The sequence below is a fragment of the Mobula birostris genome, chromosome 6 (genome assembly GCF_030028105.1).
Source record: "Mobula birostris isolate sMobBir1 chromosome 6, sMobBir1.hap1, whole genome shotgun sequence".
Taxonomy (NCBI): Eukaryota; Metazoa; Chordata; class Chondrichthyes; order Myliobatiformes; family Myliobatidae; genus Mobula; species Mobula birostris.
The window spans coordinates 168513119-168530326 of NC_092375.1; the positions used below are offsets into that span (position 1 = coordinate 168513119).

General features: G+C 41.7%; 1 protein-coding gene across 8 annotated transcripts in view; it reads left to right on the plus strand.

The window, feature by feature from the left end:
- LOC140199562 (lysosomal cholesterol signaling protein-like) overlaps positions 1-17208 on the plus strand; it is a 116138-nt gene that overhangs the window by 70017 nt on the left and 28913 nt on the right. For all 8 annotated transcript variants that reach the window (XM_072261844.1, XM_072261840.1, XM_072261843.1 and 5 more), the window contains 3 exons: positions 924-1007; positions 13659-13779; positions 14272-14350. In XM_072261844.1, coding sequence (XP_072117945.1) covers positions 924-1007; positions 13659-13779; positions 14272-14350 — 284 coding nt within the window. The remainder of the gene's footprint in view (positions 1-923; positions 1008-13658; positions 13780-14271; positions 14351-17208) is intronic.

Here is a 17208-nt window from a genome sequence, read left to right on the forward strand (position 1 = left end):
TAACACGGTAGAGTGGCTGTCATGCCACTTTCATGATTGCATCAATGGCTTGGACCCAGGGTAGATCCTCTGAGATGCTGACATCCAGAAATTTGAAGCTGCTTACCATTTCTACCTCTGACTCGTTAATGAGAACTGGTACAATGAGATACACCACACAATTGAAGTCCAGATAAATTCAGGCCTTGCCGGCAATGTCTAAATTCCAAAAAGCAAATAGACTAAAATCCTTATTTCCTCTGATAACAATTGCCATCTGAGCTCAACCAGCCCATTAAGACATTGTAATGATCTGTTGCTGGTGTTTTAAAACAACCGTCTCTGTACACAAGTAGTTTTTTTTAAATTAACCTTCTAATTAGTCCCACAATGTGCCTATTTGTAGTACTAAACCACAAGTGCACACCGCTACCTAATATGGATTTTTGGAAAAGTTTAGAAGGTTATGGAGCAAACACTGGCAAATGGGACTAGTTTGGTCGGGGCATCTTGGTTAGCATTGACCAGTGAGTCAGAGAGCTGTGTCCGTGCTCTGTAACTCTATCAATTCTAAGAACTGATTGAATAATTATATCATTAAGCTCCTTTTCAAGTCCAATTATACTTGAGATTTCAAAGAACTTAACCAGATTAAGAACTGTTCCAAATCTGCAGTGTCTATTTATATGTTGGCAAAAGAACCTGGGAAATGCAACAAGTCCTCTGTTTCATGTTGTTATATGATGTAATTGTTCTGCTGCTATAAAGAGTATCCCCAGATTTGCCAGAAGAAATACCATTGGCAATAGTTATTATATGCCATTGCTTCATAATGAGGGCAAAATGCACTTTTTTGATACCTTTTCTTTAAGAAGCTGAGTCCATATTCACTGAGTCCATTTTAAATTTGAAACCTCTTATAAACATTTTTTTTCTTCCTGTAGGTGTGGACTCTAGCTGTTATGCTGCTAAATAAGAGATTTAAGCAGTTGCCTCATTTATTCTCTCTTAACTTGCTGATTGCACAGGTAAAGATATTTAATTATAAATTATTAGGATTATTTTATTATCTCTTATTTGGAAATAATGGACTGCTGGGCAGTAAATATTTTCTGTAATTATTGCAAACTTGAATAGAAGGAAATTAGATCAATGATGAAATGTTTCTATATAAAGTGAAGTGCATCCCAATATTGCTGAAATTCTAATGAAAGCTGATTGACCTGAAATGTCAACTCTATTTCACTGAGCACAGATGCTTCCTGACTTGCCAAGTTTATCTAGCATTTTCTGCTTTTGTTTCAGGTTTTGGCAAAATTTGTCATTAATTTTGGAATGTTTAGTGAAGAGGCAGAAGGAAACAAAATGTTCAGGAAGCAAAAATCAGACAGGTCTCTTGAGTCATAAGGTAGCCAGTAAGGAGCTTAAGAAGGTACTTAAGAAAGCTAGAAAGGGACATGAGATAGCCTTGGTGAATAGAATTTAGGAGAACACCAAGGCATTCACGTATGTGAAGAGTAGAAAGACGACCAGAGTGCGAGCAGGACTGCTCAAAGATAAAGGAGCAAACATGGGCCTAGAGGTGGAGGAGATAGGGGAGGTCCTTAATTAATACTTTGCTTTGGTGTTCACTGGGGAGAGGGACTTCGATGAATGTGAGGTCAGCATATAACGGTCAGCATATAACAAGCTAAAATGCTGGAGCATATAGAGGTTATGAAAGGGAGAGTATTGGAGCTTCTGAAAGATATTAGGATAGATAAGCTCCCATGGTCGGACAGGAGATATCCCAAGTTACAATGGCAAATGAGGGAAGGGATTGCTGGGATGTTGGAACATAGACAATGATATTTGAGTCCTCCCTGTCCACGAGTAGTACCAGAGGATTGGACGATGCCAAGTGTTATTCCATTGTTCAAGAAAGGTAGAAGGGATAATCCTAGGAATTATAAACCAGTGAGTCTTACGTCAGTGGTGGCAAACAAACAGAGAATTCTTAGAGGCTGAATTCATGAACATTTTGAGAAGCATAGTCTGATTAGGGGTAGTCAGCTTGGATTTGTGCCTCATGAGCCTGAATGAGCTTTTTGAGTAAGTGACAAAACAAATCGCTGTGGGTAGAGGAGTGAATGTGGTGTATACAGATTTTAGTATGGTTCCCCATGGTACGCTCATCTTGAAGGTGATGAAGCATGGGATAAGATCATGAGACATAGAAGCAGAATCCATGGGAGCTTGGCTGCATGAATTTGGAATTGGCTTGCCCACAAAAAGTAGAGGGTAGTAGCAGATGCAGCAGGTTCTGCCTCGAGGTCAGTGACTTGTGATGTTTTGCAGGGATCTGTCCTGGGACTCCTGCTGTTTCTGATTTTTATAAATCACTTGGATGAGAAAGGAAAATGATGGGTTTATAAGTTTACGGATAACATGAAGGTTGGTGGTGTTGTGGATAGTGTAGAAGTTTGTCATAAGTTAAAAAAGGGACTTTGATAAGATGCAGAGCTGGGCTGAGAAATGGCAGGTGACATTTAATCCAGAGAAGTATCAAGTGATAAACTTCGAAGATCAAACTTGAAGGCAGAGTACAGGGTTAATGGCAGGATTTTAGCAATGGGGAGGAACAGAGGGAACTTGGGGTCCAAAACCGTTGATCTCCCAAATTTGCCACTGAATTTGATAGGGTGTTTAACAAAGTGTATGGTGTGTTTACCTTCATTAGTCAGGAGGCTGAGATCAAGAGCCACAAGGTAATTTTGAAATTCTATAAACCTCTGATTAGACCACACTTGGGGTATTGTGTCCGTTTCTGGTTGTTTGATTGTAGGAAGGACGTGGAGACTTAAGGAAGGCGCAGAGGTGACTTACCAGGATGCTGCCAGGATATAGAGATGATGTTTTAAGATGGAATGAGGGAGGATGAGAGGCGACTTGATAGAGGTATATAGCATTATGAGAGGCATAGTTAGAGTGGACAGTCAGAGTCCTTTTGCCAAGGTGGCAATGGCCAATACAAGAAGACGTCAGTTTAAGGTGAGCGGAAAAAAGTTTAGGGGACATGTCAGAGATATGTTTTTTACACAGAGACTGCTGTTGCCTGTAATGTATGGTCAGGTGTGATGGTGAGGGCTAATACAATAGGAACATTTAGATAGGTACGTGGATCTGAGAAAAATGAAGGGTTATGGGCTGTGACGAAGGGAAGGATGAAACTGATTGTGAAGTAGGTTTGTATAGGTCAGTACAATATTGCGGGCTGCAGGATTCCTACTGTGTTGTACCTTTCTGTGTTCTAACTACAGATTATTTTGTGTGTACTTTTGTTTTGTCTGTTAAATTTAGATGTGCAATCTGATGTTTCTGGAAAGAATAATGCTAAAACAGCTAAGCTACATTCGTGCCATTTTATTGCTGAACTCCTTGGTGCATTCACAAGTCAGAGAGAGAAAAGCACAGAAACAAGCCATTATGGTCATTAAATGCATGCTGACTATCAGCCTCCAATTTGCACGAATCCTATCTTTGGATGAACTCCCCAAGCTCTACACTTACCTACACCATAGGGGAACCGGACTGATGGGGCAGTTGGTTTACAAACCGAGGCAGAGTGCAGTCAGACTACTAGCAAGGACAGAGTGATGGTACAGCAAAATTGCGGTTAGCGGGGTGTGTTGCAATGGAAAACGGAGAGAAAATCAAAAAAAAAACCATAAGATATGGGAGAAGTAGGCCATTTGCCCCATTGAGTCTGCTCCACTATTTCACCATGGCTGATCCAATTTTCCTCTCAGTCCCAGTCTTCTGCCTACTCCCCATATCCCTTCATGTCCTGACCAATAGAGAATCCATCAACCTCTGCCTTAAATATACACAAGGATTTGGCCTCCACAGCTGCCTGGACAAAGAATTCCACGCATTCACCACTCTATGGCAAAAGAAATACCTCTTCATCTCCGTTCTAAAAGGATTCCCCTCTATTCTGAGGCTGTATGCTCTGGTCTTAGACTTACCCACCATAGGAAACATCCTCTCCACATCCACCCTATCAAGGTTTTTAATAGGTTTCAATGAGGTCACACCTCATTCTTCTGAATTCCAGTGAATATAAGCCCAGAGCTATCAGACACTTTTCATATGACAAGCCATGCAATGCTGGAATCATTTTTGTAAACCTCCTTTGAAATCTCTCCAGTTTCAGCACTTCCTTTCTAAGATAAGGGGCCCCAAATTGCTCATAATACTCCTAGTGAGACCTCACCACGGCTTTATAAAGTCTGAACATTGCATCCTTGTTTTTATATTCTAGTCCTCTTGAAATGAATGCTAACATCACATTTGCCTTCCTCACCACAGGCTCAACCTGTAAATTAATCTTTAGAGAATTCTGCCAAAGGACTCCCAAGTCTCTTTGAGGCTCAATTTTTTATATTTTCTCTCCATTTAGGAAATAGTCAACTCTTTCATTTCTTCTGTCAAAGTGCGTAACCATGCACTTCCCAAGACTGTATTCCATCTGCCATTTCCTTGGACATATTCCTAATCCTTGTGTTTACCTCCTGTAGCCTCTCTCCTTCCTCAAAACTACCTCCCCTCCACCTATTTTCACTTTGCAACAAAGCTATTAATTTCGTCATCCAAATCATTGACATATAATGTAAAAATAATCGGTCCCAACACAGACCCTGTGGAACACCACTAGTCACTGGCAGCCAGTCAGAAAAGGTTCCCTTTATTCCCACTCTTTGCCTCCTCCCAATCAGCCACAGCTTTATCCATGTTAGAATCTTTCCTGCAATGCCATGGACTTATAGCTTGTTGAGCAGCCTCATGTGTGAAGCCTTGTCAAAAGCCTTCTGAACATCCAAAAACACAACATCAACCGATTCTCCTTGTCTATCCTGCTTGTTATTTCTTCAAAGAATTCCAATGGATTTGTCAGGCGAGATTTTCCCTTGAGGAAACCATGCTGACTGCAGCTTATTTTATCGTGTGCCTCCAAGTACTCTGAGACCTCATCCTTAATAATTGACTCCAACATCTTCCCAACAACTGAAATCAGACTAACTGGCTTACAGCTTCCTTTCATCTGCCTCTCTACCTTCCTGATGAGTGAAGTGACATTTGTAATTTTCCAGTCTTCCAGAACCTAGTGATTCTTGAAAGATCATTACTAATGCTTCCACAATCTCTTTAGCCATCTTTTTCAGAACACTGGGTTATACACTGTCTGATCCCAGTGGACTGATATACTTTGACACCTTTCAGTTTCCCAAGAACTTTCCCTCTAATTGAGGTAACTTCACACTCTTCAGGACCCCTGACACCTGGAACTTCCACCATACTGCTGGTGTCTTCCACGGTAAAGACTGATGCAAAATATTTACACACTTTGTCCACCATTTCCATGTCCATGTCCCCTGTTACTACCTCTCCAGGATTGTTTTCCAGTGGTCCAATATCCACTCTCCCCTCTCTTTTACACTTTATATATCTGAAGAAACTTTTGGTATCCTCTTTAATATTATTGGCTAGCTTGCTTTCGTATTTCAACTTTACATTCTTAATTACTTTTTAGTTGCCTTCTGTTGGTTTTTAAAAGCTTCCCAATCCTTTAACTTCCCAGTAATTTTTGTTCTATTATATGCCCTCTCTTTGGCTTTAATGTTGGTTTTGACTTCTCTTGTTAGCCATGGTTGTGTCATCTTTCTTCCTCTTTAGGATGTATATATCCTGTGCCTTCCAAATTGCTTCCAGAAATTCCAACCATTGCTGCTCTGCCACCATCCTGGCCAGTGTTCTTTTCCAGTCAATTCTGGCCAACTCCTTTCTCATACCTCTGTAATTCCCTTTACTCCGCTGTAATACTAATACAACTGACTTTAGCTTCTCCACAAATTTCAGGGTGAATTCGATCATATTCTGATCATTTTTCCCTTAAGAGTTCTTTTACATTAAGCTCTCTAATCAATTCCGGTTCATTGCACAACACCCAATCCAGAATAGCTGATCCCCTAGTGCAGTGGTCCCCAACCTCCGGGCTGTGGACCAATACTGGGCCGCAAAGCATGCAGGGGTGCAGTGGTAGCTAGGACGCACCCAGCACATCTTTAAGAAAAAAGCCGAAATAAACAAGCTAATTAATTAGGTGCCGCCCGGCACGTAAATGTCGGTCTAGATCAAAGGTGATTGCCGATTGTGTAGAGCAAGTGAAATGGGTGGCACCTAATTAATTAATTAGCTTGTTTATTTCGGCTTTTTTCTTAAAGATGTGCTGGGTGCGTCCCAGCTACCACTGCACCCCTGCATGCTTCGTGGCCCGGTATTGGTCTGCGACCCAGAGGTTGGGGACCACTGCCCTAGTGAGCTCAACTACGAATTGGTTTGAAAAGCCGTCTCATAGGCACTGTAGAAAGTCCCCCTCGTGGAACCAGTACCAACCTGATTTTCCCAATCTACCTGCATACCCATGACCCCCATGACCTTTGCCCTTTTAGCATGCATTTTCTATCTCCTGTTGTGATTTGTAGGCCACATCCTTACTACTGTTTGGGGGGGTCTGTGTATAACTCCCATCAGGGTCTTTTTACACTTGCAGTTCCTTGGCTCTATCCATAATGATTCAACACCTTCCAACCATATGTCACCTCTTTCTAATGATTTGATTTTATTTTTCAAAAGAGCCACCCCCTCTGCCTTCCTGCCTGTCATTTTGATACAATGTGTATCCTTGGACATTAACTTCCCAGCTATCATCTTCTTTCAACCATGATTCAGCAATGCCTACAACATCATATCTGCAACTGTGCTGTAACGTATACTGCACGCCTTCAAATATAACACCTTCAGTCCTGTATCCACCCTTTACAATTTTGTCTGCCTTTTACATTGCAGCTCATCCTATTGACTGCAATTTTGCCCTGACTACAGCCTCTCCTGACTACACAGTGCCTCTGCTTGTAACCAGAATTGATTAGGGAGCTTAAGGTAAAGGAACCCTTAGGAAGCAGTCATCAAAATATGATAGAATCCACCCTGCAATTTGAGGAGGAGAAGCTAAAGTCAAACATATCAGTATTACAGTGAAGTAAAGGGAATTACAGAGGCATGAGAGAGGAGCTGGCCGAAATTGATTGGAATGGGACACTAGGAGGGATGACAGCAGAGCAGTAACAGAACATAGAACGCAGAAATCTACAACACATTCCATCCTTCGGCCCACAATGTTGTGGTGACCATGTAACCTACTCTAGAAACTGGCTAGAATTTCTGTACCGCTTAGCCCTCTATTTTCCTAAGCTCCATGTACCTATCTAAGAGTCTCTTAAAAGACCCTATTGTATCCACCTCTACCACTGTCACTGGCAGTCCATTCCATGCACCTGCCATTCTCTGTGTAAAGAAACTTACCTCTGACACCCCCTTGCATCTACTTCCAAGCACCTTAAAACTATCGTGTTAGCCATTTCAGCCCTGGGAAAAAAGCCTCCGGCTATCCACATGATCAATGCCTCTCATCATCTTATGCATCTACACCTTATACAGAAGACACAGGATAGATACAACCCAAAGTAGTATTCTAAAGGCAGGATGACACAACTATGGCTGACAAGGGAGGTCAAAACCAACATAAAAGCCAAAGAGAGGGTAGGTGATAGAGCAAAAACCAGTGGGAAGTTTGGGGAGCTTTTAAAAACCAACAGAAGGCAACAAAAAAAGTCATAAGGGGAAAAGATGGAATCCAGAGGTAAGCTAACCAATAATATTAAAGAGGATACCAAAAGTTTCTTCAGACATATAAAGAGTAAAAGAGAGGCGAGAGTAGATACTGAACTGCTGGAAAATTATGCTGGAGAGGTAGTAATGGGAGACTAGGAAATGGTGGAGAAATTGAGTAATTATTTTGCATCAGTCTTCACAGTGGAAGATACCAACAGTCTGCTGGAGGTTCAGGTGGAAGTGAGTGAAGATGGACCAGATGGTGTACACCCCAGGGTTCTGAAAGAGATGGCTGAAGAAATTGTGGAGGCATTAGTAATGATCTTTCAAGAATCACTAGATTCTGGAATGATTCCGGAGGACTGGAAAATTGCAAATGTCACTCCACCCTTCAAGTGGAGAGAGAGACAGAAGAAAGGAAAGGCCAATTAGTCTGACCTCAGTGGTTGGGAACATGTTGGATTCGATTGTTAAGAATGTGGATTTGGAGTACTTGGAGGTACATGATAAAATAGGCCATAGTCAGTATGGTTTCTATAAGGGAAAGTCTTACCTGACAAATATGTTGGAAGTTTTGAAGAAATATGAAGCAGGATAGACAAAGAAGAATCGGTGGATGTTCTGTACTTAGATTTTCAGAAGGCCTTTAAGAAGGTGCCACACGTGAGGTTGCTTAACAAGTTAAGAGCCCATGGTATTGCAGGAAAGATAGTGGCATGGATAGAGCATTGCTGATTGGCAGGAGTCAAAGAGTGGGAATAAAGGGAGCTTTTTCTGGTTGACTGCCAGTGACTAGTTGGTGCTCCACAGGGGTCTGTGTGGGACTGATTCTTTTTATGTAAAATATCAATGATTTGGATGACAAAATTGACGGCTTTGTGGCCAAGTTTGCGGAGAATACGAAGATAGGTAGAAAGGCATGTAGTGTTGAGAAAACAGGGTGGCTGCAGGAGGATTTTGACAGATTAGGAGAAGGGGCAAAGAAATAACAGATGAATACAGTTTTGGGAAATGTGTGGTCATGCAGTTGGGAAGGAGAAATAAAAGTGCAGACTATTTTCTAAATAAAGAGAAATTTCAAAAATCTGAGAGTCCTTGCGCGGGATTTCTTAAATGTTAGTTTGCAATTTTAGTCAGTGGTGAAAAGAAGGCAAATGCAATGTTAGCATTCATTTCGAGAGGACTAAAATATAAAAGCAAGGATGTTGAGGCTTTTAAGGCATTGGAAAGGTCTCATTTGGAATATTATGAACAGTTTTGGGTCCCTTATCTGAGAAATGATATGCTAACATCGGAGAAAGTACAGAGGACATTCATGAGAATCATTCCAGGATTGAAAGTTACCACAGGAAGACTGTATGATGGCTGTGGGCCTGTACTCACTGGAATTCAGAAGAATGAGGGGAATCTCATTGAAACCTATCAAATGTTGAAAGGTCTCGAGTGGATATGGAGAGGATGCAGACCCTTTTTAATTGCAAATAGTGCCTCTCCCATGACTATTCTTGCAAACAGCAGATTCCAGATCATATCCACCCTTCAAGTGAAGTTTGCTTTAGAGTCATTGTTTGCGGTAGCACGGAAGCAGATCCTTCGGCCCATTCAGAGCATGCTGACCTTATTCTGCCAAGTCCCATCTACTTGCTCCTGTGCCATTGCCATCCATACCCTCCCATTCACGTACTTATCTAAACTTCTCTTAAGTATTGCAATCAACCACTTTCCGATGATCTCACCTGGTCCCTGAACTCCTCCATCCTGATCAAAAAGGTCCGGATACTGATGGACTTTTACCACTGTACCACTGAGAGCATACTCACTAACTGCATCTCAGTGCGGTACAGCAATTGTCCTGTATCAGACCGCAAAGCACTCCAGCGTGTGGTGAAAACTGCCCAGCGGATTATCGGCACCCAATTGCCCACTATTGAGAACATCTACCATAAACACTGCCTGGGCAGGGCGAAAAGCATTATCAAGGATACATCTCACCCTAACCATGGACTTTTTACTCTCCTCCCATCCAGTAGGTGCTACAGGAACCTCCGCTCCTGCACCAGCAAGCTCAGGAAGAGCTTCTTCCCTGAAGCTGTGACCCTGCTGAACCTCACATCACAGCGCTAAGCAGTATTGCACCCGTATTGTATTGTCTCAGTACTTTTATATTTGTGTGCTGTAGCGCTTACTTTTTATTTGCAGTTATTTTGTAAATAATACTATTCATTTGCTCTTCTGGTCAGATGCTAATTGCATTTCATTGGCTTTGTATCTGTACTTGGTACAATGCCAGTAAAGTTGAAACTAATCTAATCTAATCTAATTTTATCCACCACTTCTGACAGTTCTCAAATTCCCAAAATCCTTCAGTCTTTGTCCTAATTATTTCATTCTGCCTAGGTCTCTCATAGTTATATGTGCCTTAATTAAACCTCTATTCATCTCCTGTGTTCCAAAGGAAACAGCATAGCTTAGTTAATCTTTCCTCTTAATTAAACCACACGATCCTTGTTGTTCTCTTCTGAGCCCTTTCTCATGCCATTGCAATGTTTCTATAATATAGAATTATATTATAGGAGATGAGTTATTAACTTCAAGCTTTCTGCATAATCACTCAAAGAGTTGAACTGCACGTGCATGTAACGAGAGCTGTATAACTCATCTCGTTCTACCTTAGGCCACGAACTTATCGATCACCCCCGCTGTGGACACTTTCTGGAGGTCCAAGACATAGACTTCTACAAAAAAGGGATCCATATGCTCCACGACCACTGGACTAAGTGTGTAAATGTAGGAGGGGACTATGTTGAAAAATAAATGTGCTGGGTTTTCTAAAATTGACTCTTTCTACCTTAGGCCATGAACTTATCAATCACCCCTCGTACAGTTGTCTAGAAATGCCCTAATTAGTTTGAACTCCCTGTTAGTCCTTGATCAATGAGAGGAATATTCAATAGCCTGCCTTAATTACTCTATCTACCTTTTCTATTATGTTTTGTAATTAATTCTAATGACCTATCAGGTGTCTCTATTGCAGTGTTTTCAGTATACAACCATGTATTGCTTATTCCCTTGCTTTGCTTGCCCTCCCAAATGCAATCTCACACTTAGTCCCATTGCACTAATCCATTGATATCTTTGTGATCTTGAGCTTTCCTGCTCATTGTCTGCCTCATAGCTGGGTTTTATGTCATTTGAATGCCTCAGAATCATGCCCCTGACATTTAAGTTCGAATCATTAAACTTCACCATAAAAAGGCAAAGCTCCTGGCACTGAACATTGTGGAATCCTGTTGCAAACAATCTTTTGAACTAATAAAACATCTGTCCACCTTTTGCTTCCAGAAAAGCAGATAAATTTTGGATCTGATTTGCCACCTTTATTTATGGAGACATAGAGCACTACAGTACAGAATCAGGCCCTTTGGCCCATCTAGTCTGTGCCAAATTATTATCCTGCCCAGTCCCAATCACCTGCACCTGGACTCCATTGGCCTGCTTCTCTGGTTAGTCTGCCCGATCTGATTTTCTCAGATGCTTTGCCAAGATTCATGTAGACCATATAAACCTCATTAAGCTGTCTTGTAGCCGCCTCAAAATGAAATTATCATTTTTTTAGATAGATGCTTCCTACGTCAGCATGGTAACATAGTGGTTAGCATAAGGCTATTGCAGTACGAGCCCTGGATTCAATTCTGCTGCTGTCTGTAAGAAATTTGTACTTTCTACCTGTGACCGTGCGGGTTTCCTCTGGGTGCTCCAGTTTCCTCTCGCATTCCAAAGACATGCAGTTAGTAGGTTAATTGGTCCCCTGAGTATAACTGGGCATTGCAAGCGCATTGGGCTGAAAAGACGTGTTAACATGCTATATCTCTAAATAAGTAAATGAAAAGGGCAAACTGCAGTGGCTTTATTACTAAGTAAATAATTCAGACTCCTGAACTAATGACCTGGAGATGTCCAGTCAAATATACAATAGAATACAGGTAGGTAAATACATCTAGAATAAAAGGTAGTACCAATAAATGTCTCCTCAACAACTTTCAATTCCTTGGCCCTGATTGCCTGATTTTTACTATGAATGCCCAGTCCTTATACAGTTTTATCTCCCATCAAAAAGGCCTTAAAGCTCTCCGCTTGTTTCTCAACAAAATACCCAAGTTCCCCTCCCTTCTACTGTCTGGCATAACTGATCCTCATCCTCAACAATTTCTCCTTCGGCTGCTCCCATTTTCTCCAGACTCACGGTGTAGCCATGGGCATCCGGGTGGGTCCAGGCTATGCCTGCCTTTTCATTGGGCTACGTGGAACAGTCCATGTTCCAAGCCTTCCCTGGTAATCGTCCCCAACTCTTCCTGTGCTATATCGATGACTGCAATGGTGCTGTTTCATGTACCCATGCTCAACTCGTCAATTTCATCAATTTTGCCTCCACCTTCCACCACGACTGTTCCCAGGGTGTGGCTTTTGTTTCCAGGACATCAGAGATGTCTTCCTTCTTCAAAGAACGGGGTTTCCCTTCCTCCACCATTGATACTGCCCTCGCCTTACCTCCTCCATTTCCCGGACATCAGTGCTCACCACATCTTTCAGCCACCTTAACAGGAATAGAGTTCCTCTTGTCCTCACCTACCACCCCATGAGCCTCTGTATCTAACTCATCATTCTCCGCAATTACCACAACTTTCAACGGGATCCTACCACCAAACACATCTTCACCTCCCCCACTCTCTGCTTTCTGCAGGAATCGCTTCCTTCGTGATTCCCTTGTCCGTTCATCCCTCTCCACTAATCTCCTTTCTGGTACATATCCCTGCAAGCAACAGAAATGCTACACCTGCCCATTCACCTCCTTCCTCATCTTCATTCAGGGCCCCAAACAGTCTTTACAGTTGAGGCAACACTTCACCTGTGAATCTGCCTGGATTGTCTATTGTATCCAGTGGACCCAACGCAGCCTCCTCTACGTTGTTGAGACCTGACGTAAGTTGGGGACTGTTTTAGTCAAGCACCGCCACTCCATCCACAAAAGCAAAATTTCCCAGTGGCCAACCGTTTTAGTTCCTAGCCCCGTTCTCGTTCTGACATGTCAGTTCTTAGCCTCCTCTTCTGACACAATGAGGCCACTCTCAGGGTGGAGGAGCAACACCTCATATTCCTTTTTGGTAGCTTCAAACTTGATGGCATGAACATCAGTTTCTCCTGGTCATTTTTTTTTTCTTTCTTTTTCTCTTTTCCTCTCCAACTTCCTCCTCCTTCTATTCCCCACTTACCTCATCTCCTCACCTGCCTATCACCCCTCCTTCTACCCATCTTCCTATGGTCCACTCTCCTTTCCAATCAGTTTCCTCCTTCACCACCTTTCCCATTACCATCTACTGCCTTCTAGCTTGTCCTTCCCCTCGCCCCACCTTTTTATTCTGGTGTCTTCCCCTTCCTTTCCAGTCCTGATGAAGGATCTTTGCCCAAAATGTTGACTGTTTATTCATTTCCATAGTTGCTGCTGGACCTGCTGAGTTCCTCCAGCATTTTGTGTTTGTTGATCAATAAATGTTTCCCCAGAAATTCTTGGATTGTTCTTCAAGTGTGAGGAGTTTATGAATGTCACTTTAGGAAAGACAATCTGCTGTTTTTATTTGACTTGGAGTCTAGATTGTAGGTGATTCTAAACTCACCCCTTTTAGTCTTAACTGCCTTGCAGAACGGGCTATAAGTTCTAAAGAGAAACTCCTCAACAACTTCCCAACAGCAATTAGAAATGAATAGTAAATACCAACCTCCCAGAATTTTCTACGTGCAATGAATGGATTAACAAAGGAGTCGAAGTTACAATGTTCAGCATGAAACGGGGTGAAGAAAATTAATTTTATTTTGTAGGAGAAAGTGGAAAATTCTACTTCTTATGCTCAAGTGGTGAATTTTGTCATTTGAAAATCTATTCACATTTTACTTTTAAAATTGTTTTCCAGTGTATGGTCTGTATAGGAATGATCCTGTGGTATGTTATCATCAAGCAAAATAGCCTCCTTGGTCAAGTTCTGGGATTCATTGTACTGTATAGTTCGTTGTATAGTGCATACATGTGGACAGGTAAGGTGCCTAGAATGTAAAACCTCAAACTCAACAATCACGGCAGCATTTGAGGAAAGAGAAACAGTCAACATTTTGTGTCTGCAGTCTGATGAAGTGTCACAGCGATAAAGTGATGACTCTGTTTCTGTCCACAAATGCTGTCCATCTTGCTGAGCTTTTCCATCATTTTTGTTTTTTATTTCAGATTTGCAACACACACACGCACACGCGCACACACATACACATTTATCTACGTAAGCAGTGCAAACAGAGAGCAGAAGGTAGAGTTCCACTCATTGTCCATTCAGGAATCTGATGGCAGAGGGGAAGAGGCTGCTTTCCTCTAAGTTTTCTGATTGCTAACTTCATAAAAATTCTAGATGTTTGTTTTCTAAGTTAGTTGCTTTTTAAGAAAACAGCCATCCATCTGATTGCCTGTTTCATTAATTGGATCTCAATTTGGTGACTTCTTGTAAAATGATTGAAATGTCAACCTGTTTATTGTATCAGGTCTGATAGCACTGTCATTACTTCTGTTGGAGCAAAATGTATCTAAGCACAGAGGATTCTTCATTGTTGCTGGATGGGGGTAAGAACTTTTATTTTTGATCTTGCTGCTATGATACTTCGTGATTACAGAAACTGATTACATTAAATTAATTTGTATGATAAGTGTTTTAAGTCTACAACAAATGGAAGTAACATGATAACTTTTTGTTTGTTTTCTAAATCTAAACTGTATTATTGATTGATCCAGATGTTTTGCTTGCCCTGTTATAGGAAAGATGTAATTAAGCTGGAAATGGTACAAAGCAGATTAACAAGATTGTTGCCAGGACTTGAGGGCCTGAGTTATAGCAAGAGATTGGACAAACTGGGAATTTATTTATTGAAGTGTAGAAAACTGAGCGATAACAACCTTATAGAGCTGCATAAAAATCATAAGCGGCATGATTTAGGAAAGGGAATAAAATGCTGGAGGACGTAGATTTAAGGTGAGTGGGGGCAGACCCCGAGAGCCTATTCTTCATGAAGAGTGTGCTGCATCTGTGGAACGAGCTGCCAGAGGAAGTGTTTGAAGCAGGATGCATTAACATTTCAAAGACTTTTGGACAGTTACGTGACAGGGAAGGTTTAGAAAGATAATTTGGACCAATAGGCCTGCTTCCATGCTGTATTGCCTGAACGGGCTTGCTGCAGGCACGGGTCACGTTTTCCCAAGCACGCCCCATTGCAGCCTTCGGAACGCTGGTTTCTCGGGCACAGCTGCTGCCAGAAGTAAGTTGGCAGCTGCCGTGCAGTTGGGACCCAGATCAGTTTAATAGTCTGAGCTGAGATGGGTCAACCGGAACTGATCCTGGCACAAAATTCCTCTGGAAGCCTTGGACAGCTGGAGAAACGTTCCGCTCAGATTCACCTCCTGTCCATGCTGCCTATGTTTTCCAGTCTACTTGAATCTCTTTGGGCTAAAATAATTAAATTGTCAAAAGCCAGATACAATACACTTCAACAGAACTTTTAAACACAGCACTAATAATTAAAATAAAATCTGCCTTGCGTGTTCCTCCCCTCCTTCCCCTGCAGTCCATGTTCCTCACTCAAATGAACAGGCTCATTCTGGATCCAAAAGCCTCTTGGCCAGTTCCTGCTCTCCCACTGGACTCTGAAGATGAGTCTAGTAGCTGAGTGAAGCCCGTAGCTTTCGCTGGAACTCAACCACTAAGGTTAGGATCTCTGCAGGAAAGTAGATGACCAAAGGTCACTGGCACTTAAGGTGGAAATCCAGCTTACTTATTACTAACCCTGACTACTACTATAACCCCCATAGTTTTACATGCAAAATAAAGCTGTTGTTCCATCCCCATCTCGCTCACCAATAGAAAGACTGTTTGGGTCCACTGGAAACTCTGCATGGGCTTTGCTCAGAACATCTCTTGTCGTAGATGCATTAGCTCAGTGGAGGTGGTCTGCTGGAGGGATCCGCTCAGTGTCTCTTCAAAGGGGCAGAGCAGATTGTAAGTGATGACTGAGCCTCGGGCAGTGAACCTGAGTCTGAAATCATTTCCTTAATGATCTTTGATGACATGATATTAAAAAAAAGTTTAAAGCAGTTAAAATTGCCTAAGACATGAAATGTGGTTAAAAGTACATTGTACTGCCGATAATTAATTAATTTAAAATGTAAGTAGAGAAAAATATACAAAGAAGCTTATCAATGAAGGTTGGTGACTAATAAATGGGATTGTTGTTTGAATACCAGAGAGGACCACCACTAGGTGCTGTTGTGAACCCACTGTCATCTGAACTTCATCCAACCTTCAGTGACTGTAGTGCACTCTTATCAGCCAAAGCTACTGGTTCTCTGCTGAGCTGTGGCTCATAGTGACATGCAGAAAACTGAAAAGCTTTGCACTTGTCTGCACTTACCAGTTTTCAAAATCCTGGGATACCCCAAAGCATTTAGCGAAGGAACTTTGAATGTGTGTCGCAAGAAAAACATGATGGCCAATTCATAGAAAGAAAAGCTCCTGCAAATACCAGCAAACATTCAGACTTTATTGACTTGATGGAGGGATAAGTACTCACCAAGACACCATAGATAACAGTCTGCTTTTTGTGGTGGAGTAACAGGACCTTCCATGTCCATTAAAGGGGCAGACAAGGACTCAGAAATAGAAAGGCGGCCACTTTGTTGTAGAAAGAAAAGGTACATCGCATCTAATAATAACAAAATCTAAATCTTATACTGGCCAAACTTGTTCCTGTTCTATTTTTTCTCTGGGAAGTGGCAAAGACTTACCGATAGCCCTTATAGAACTGGTTAGGCTACAATATTTGAATATTTGAGGTAGTGCTCTGGGAACAAGGGAACCCAAATGTACTCTGATTAGGAGCCTTCAGCTCCATCTCCAGGCATGGCCAGGTTACATCATGACTGGCTGATCAAATTGACTGAATCTTGAAGAAGGGATGCCCATGGTCCATGAACACTACTTTGCTATTCTTTTTTTTTGCACTACTAGTTTGTAATGATTTATGGCAATTTTTCAAAAAAAACAAATTTCACAACATATGAGCCAGTGATAATAAACGTGATTCTGATGAGGGAAAATGTACTTGATCCTCTGCAATCAGATTTAGCTGTCGCATATGCATTGTCTTTTCGTGAAGGTAGGAGTGATCTTTTGGAGCCAAAATATTGCAGTCACGTTGAAGGTAGTCTCAAACATAGGCTGTGATTATCATTATATAAAATCATTTGGATTCAGAATAATAATTCAAAACTTTGCATGGAGCGAGGCTTGGCAGGATCAACAGAATTTTATTCCATCACAATCTGCAAGCTCATCAAGCCAGGGGGTCAGGACTAATTTAGTGAAGTATATAGATGTGAGAAATTGTACAGGATGTATCTAAAAACATTGTGCTGATCTGGTAAAACTGCAG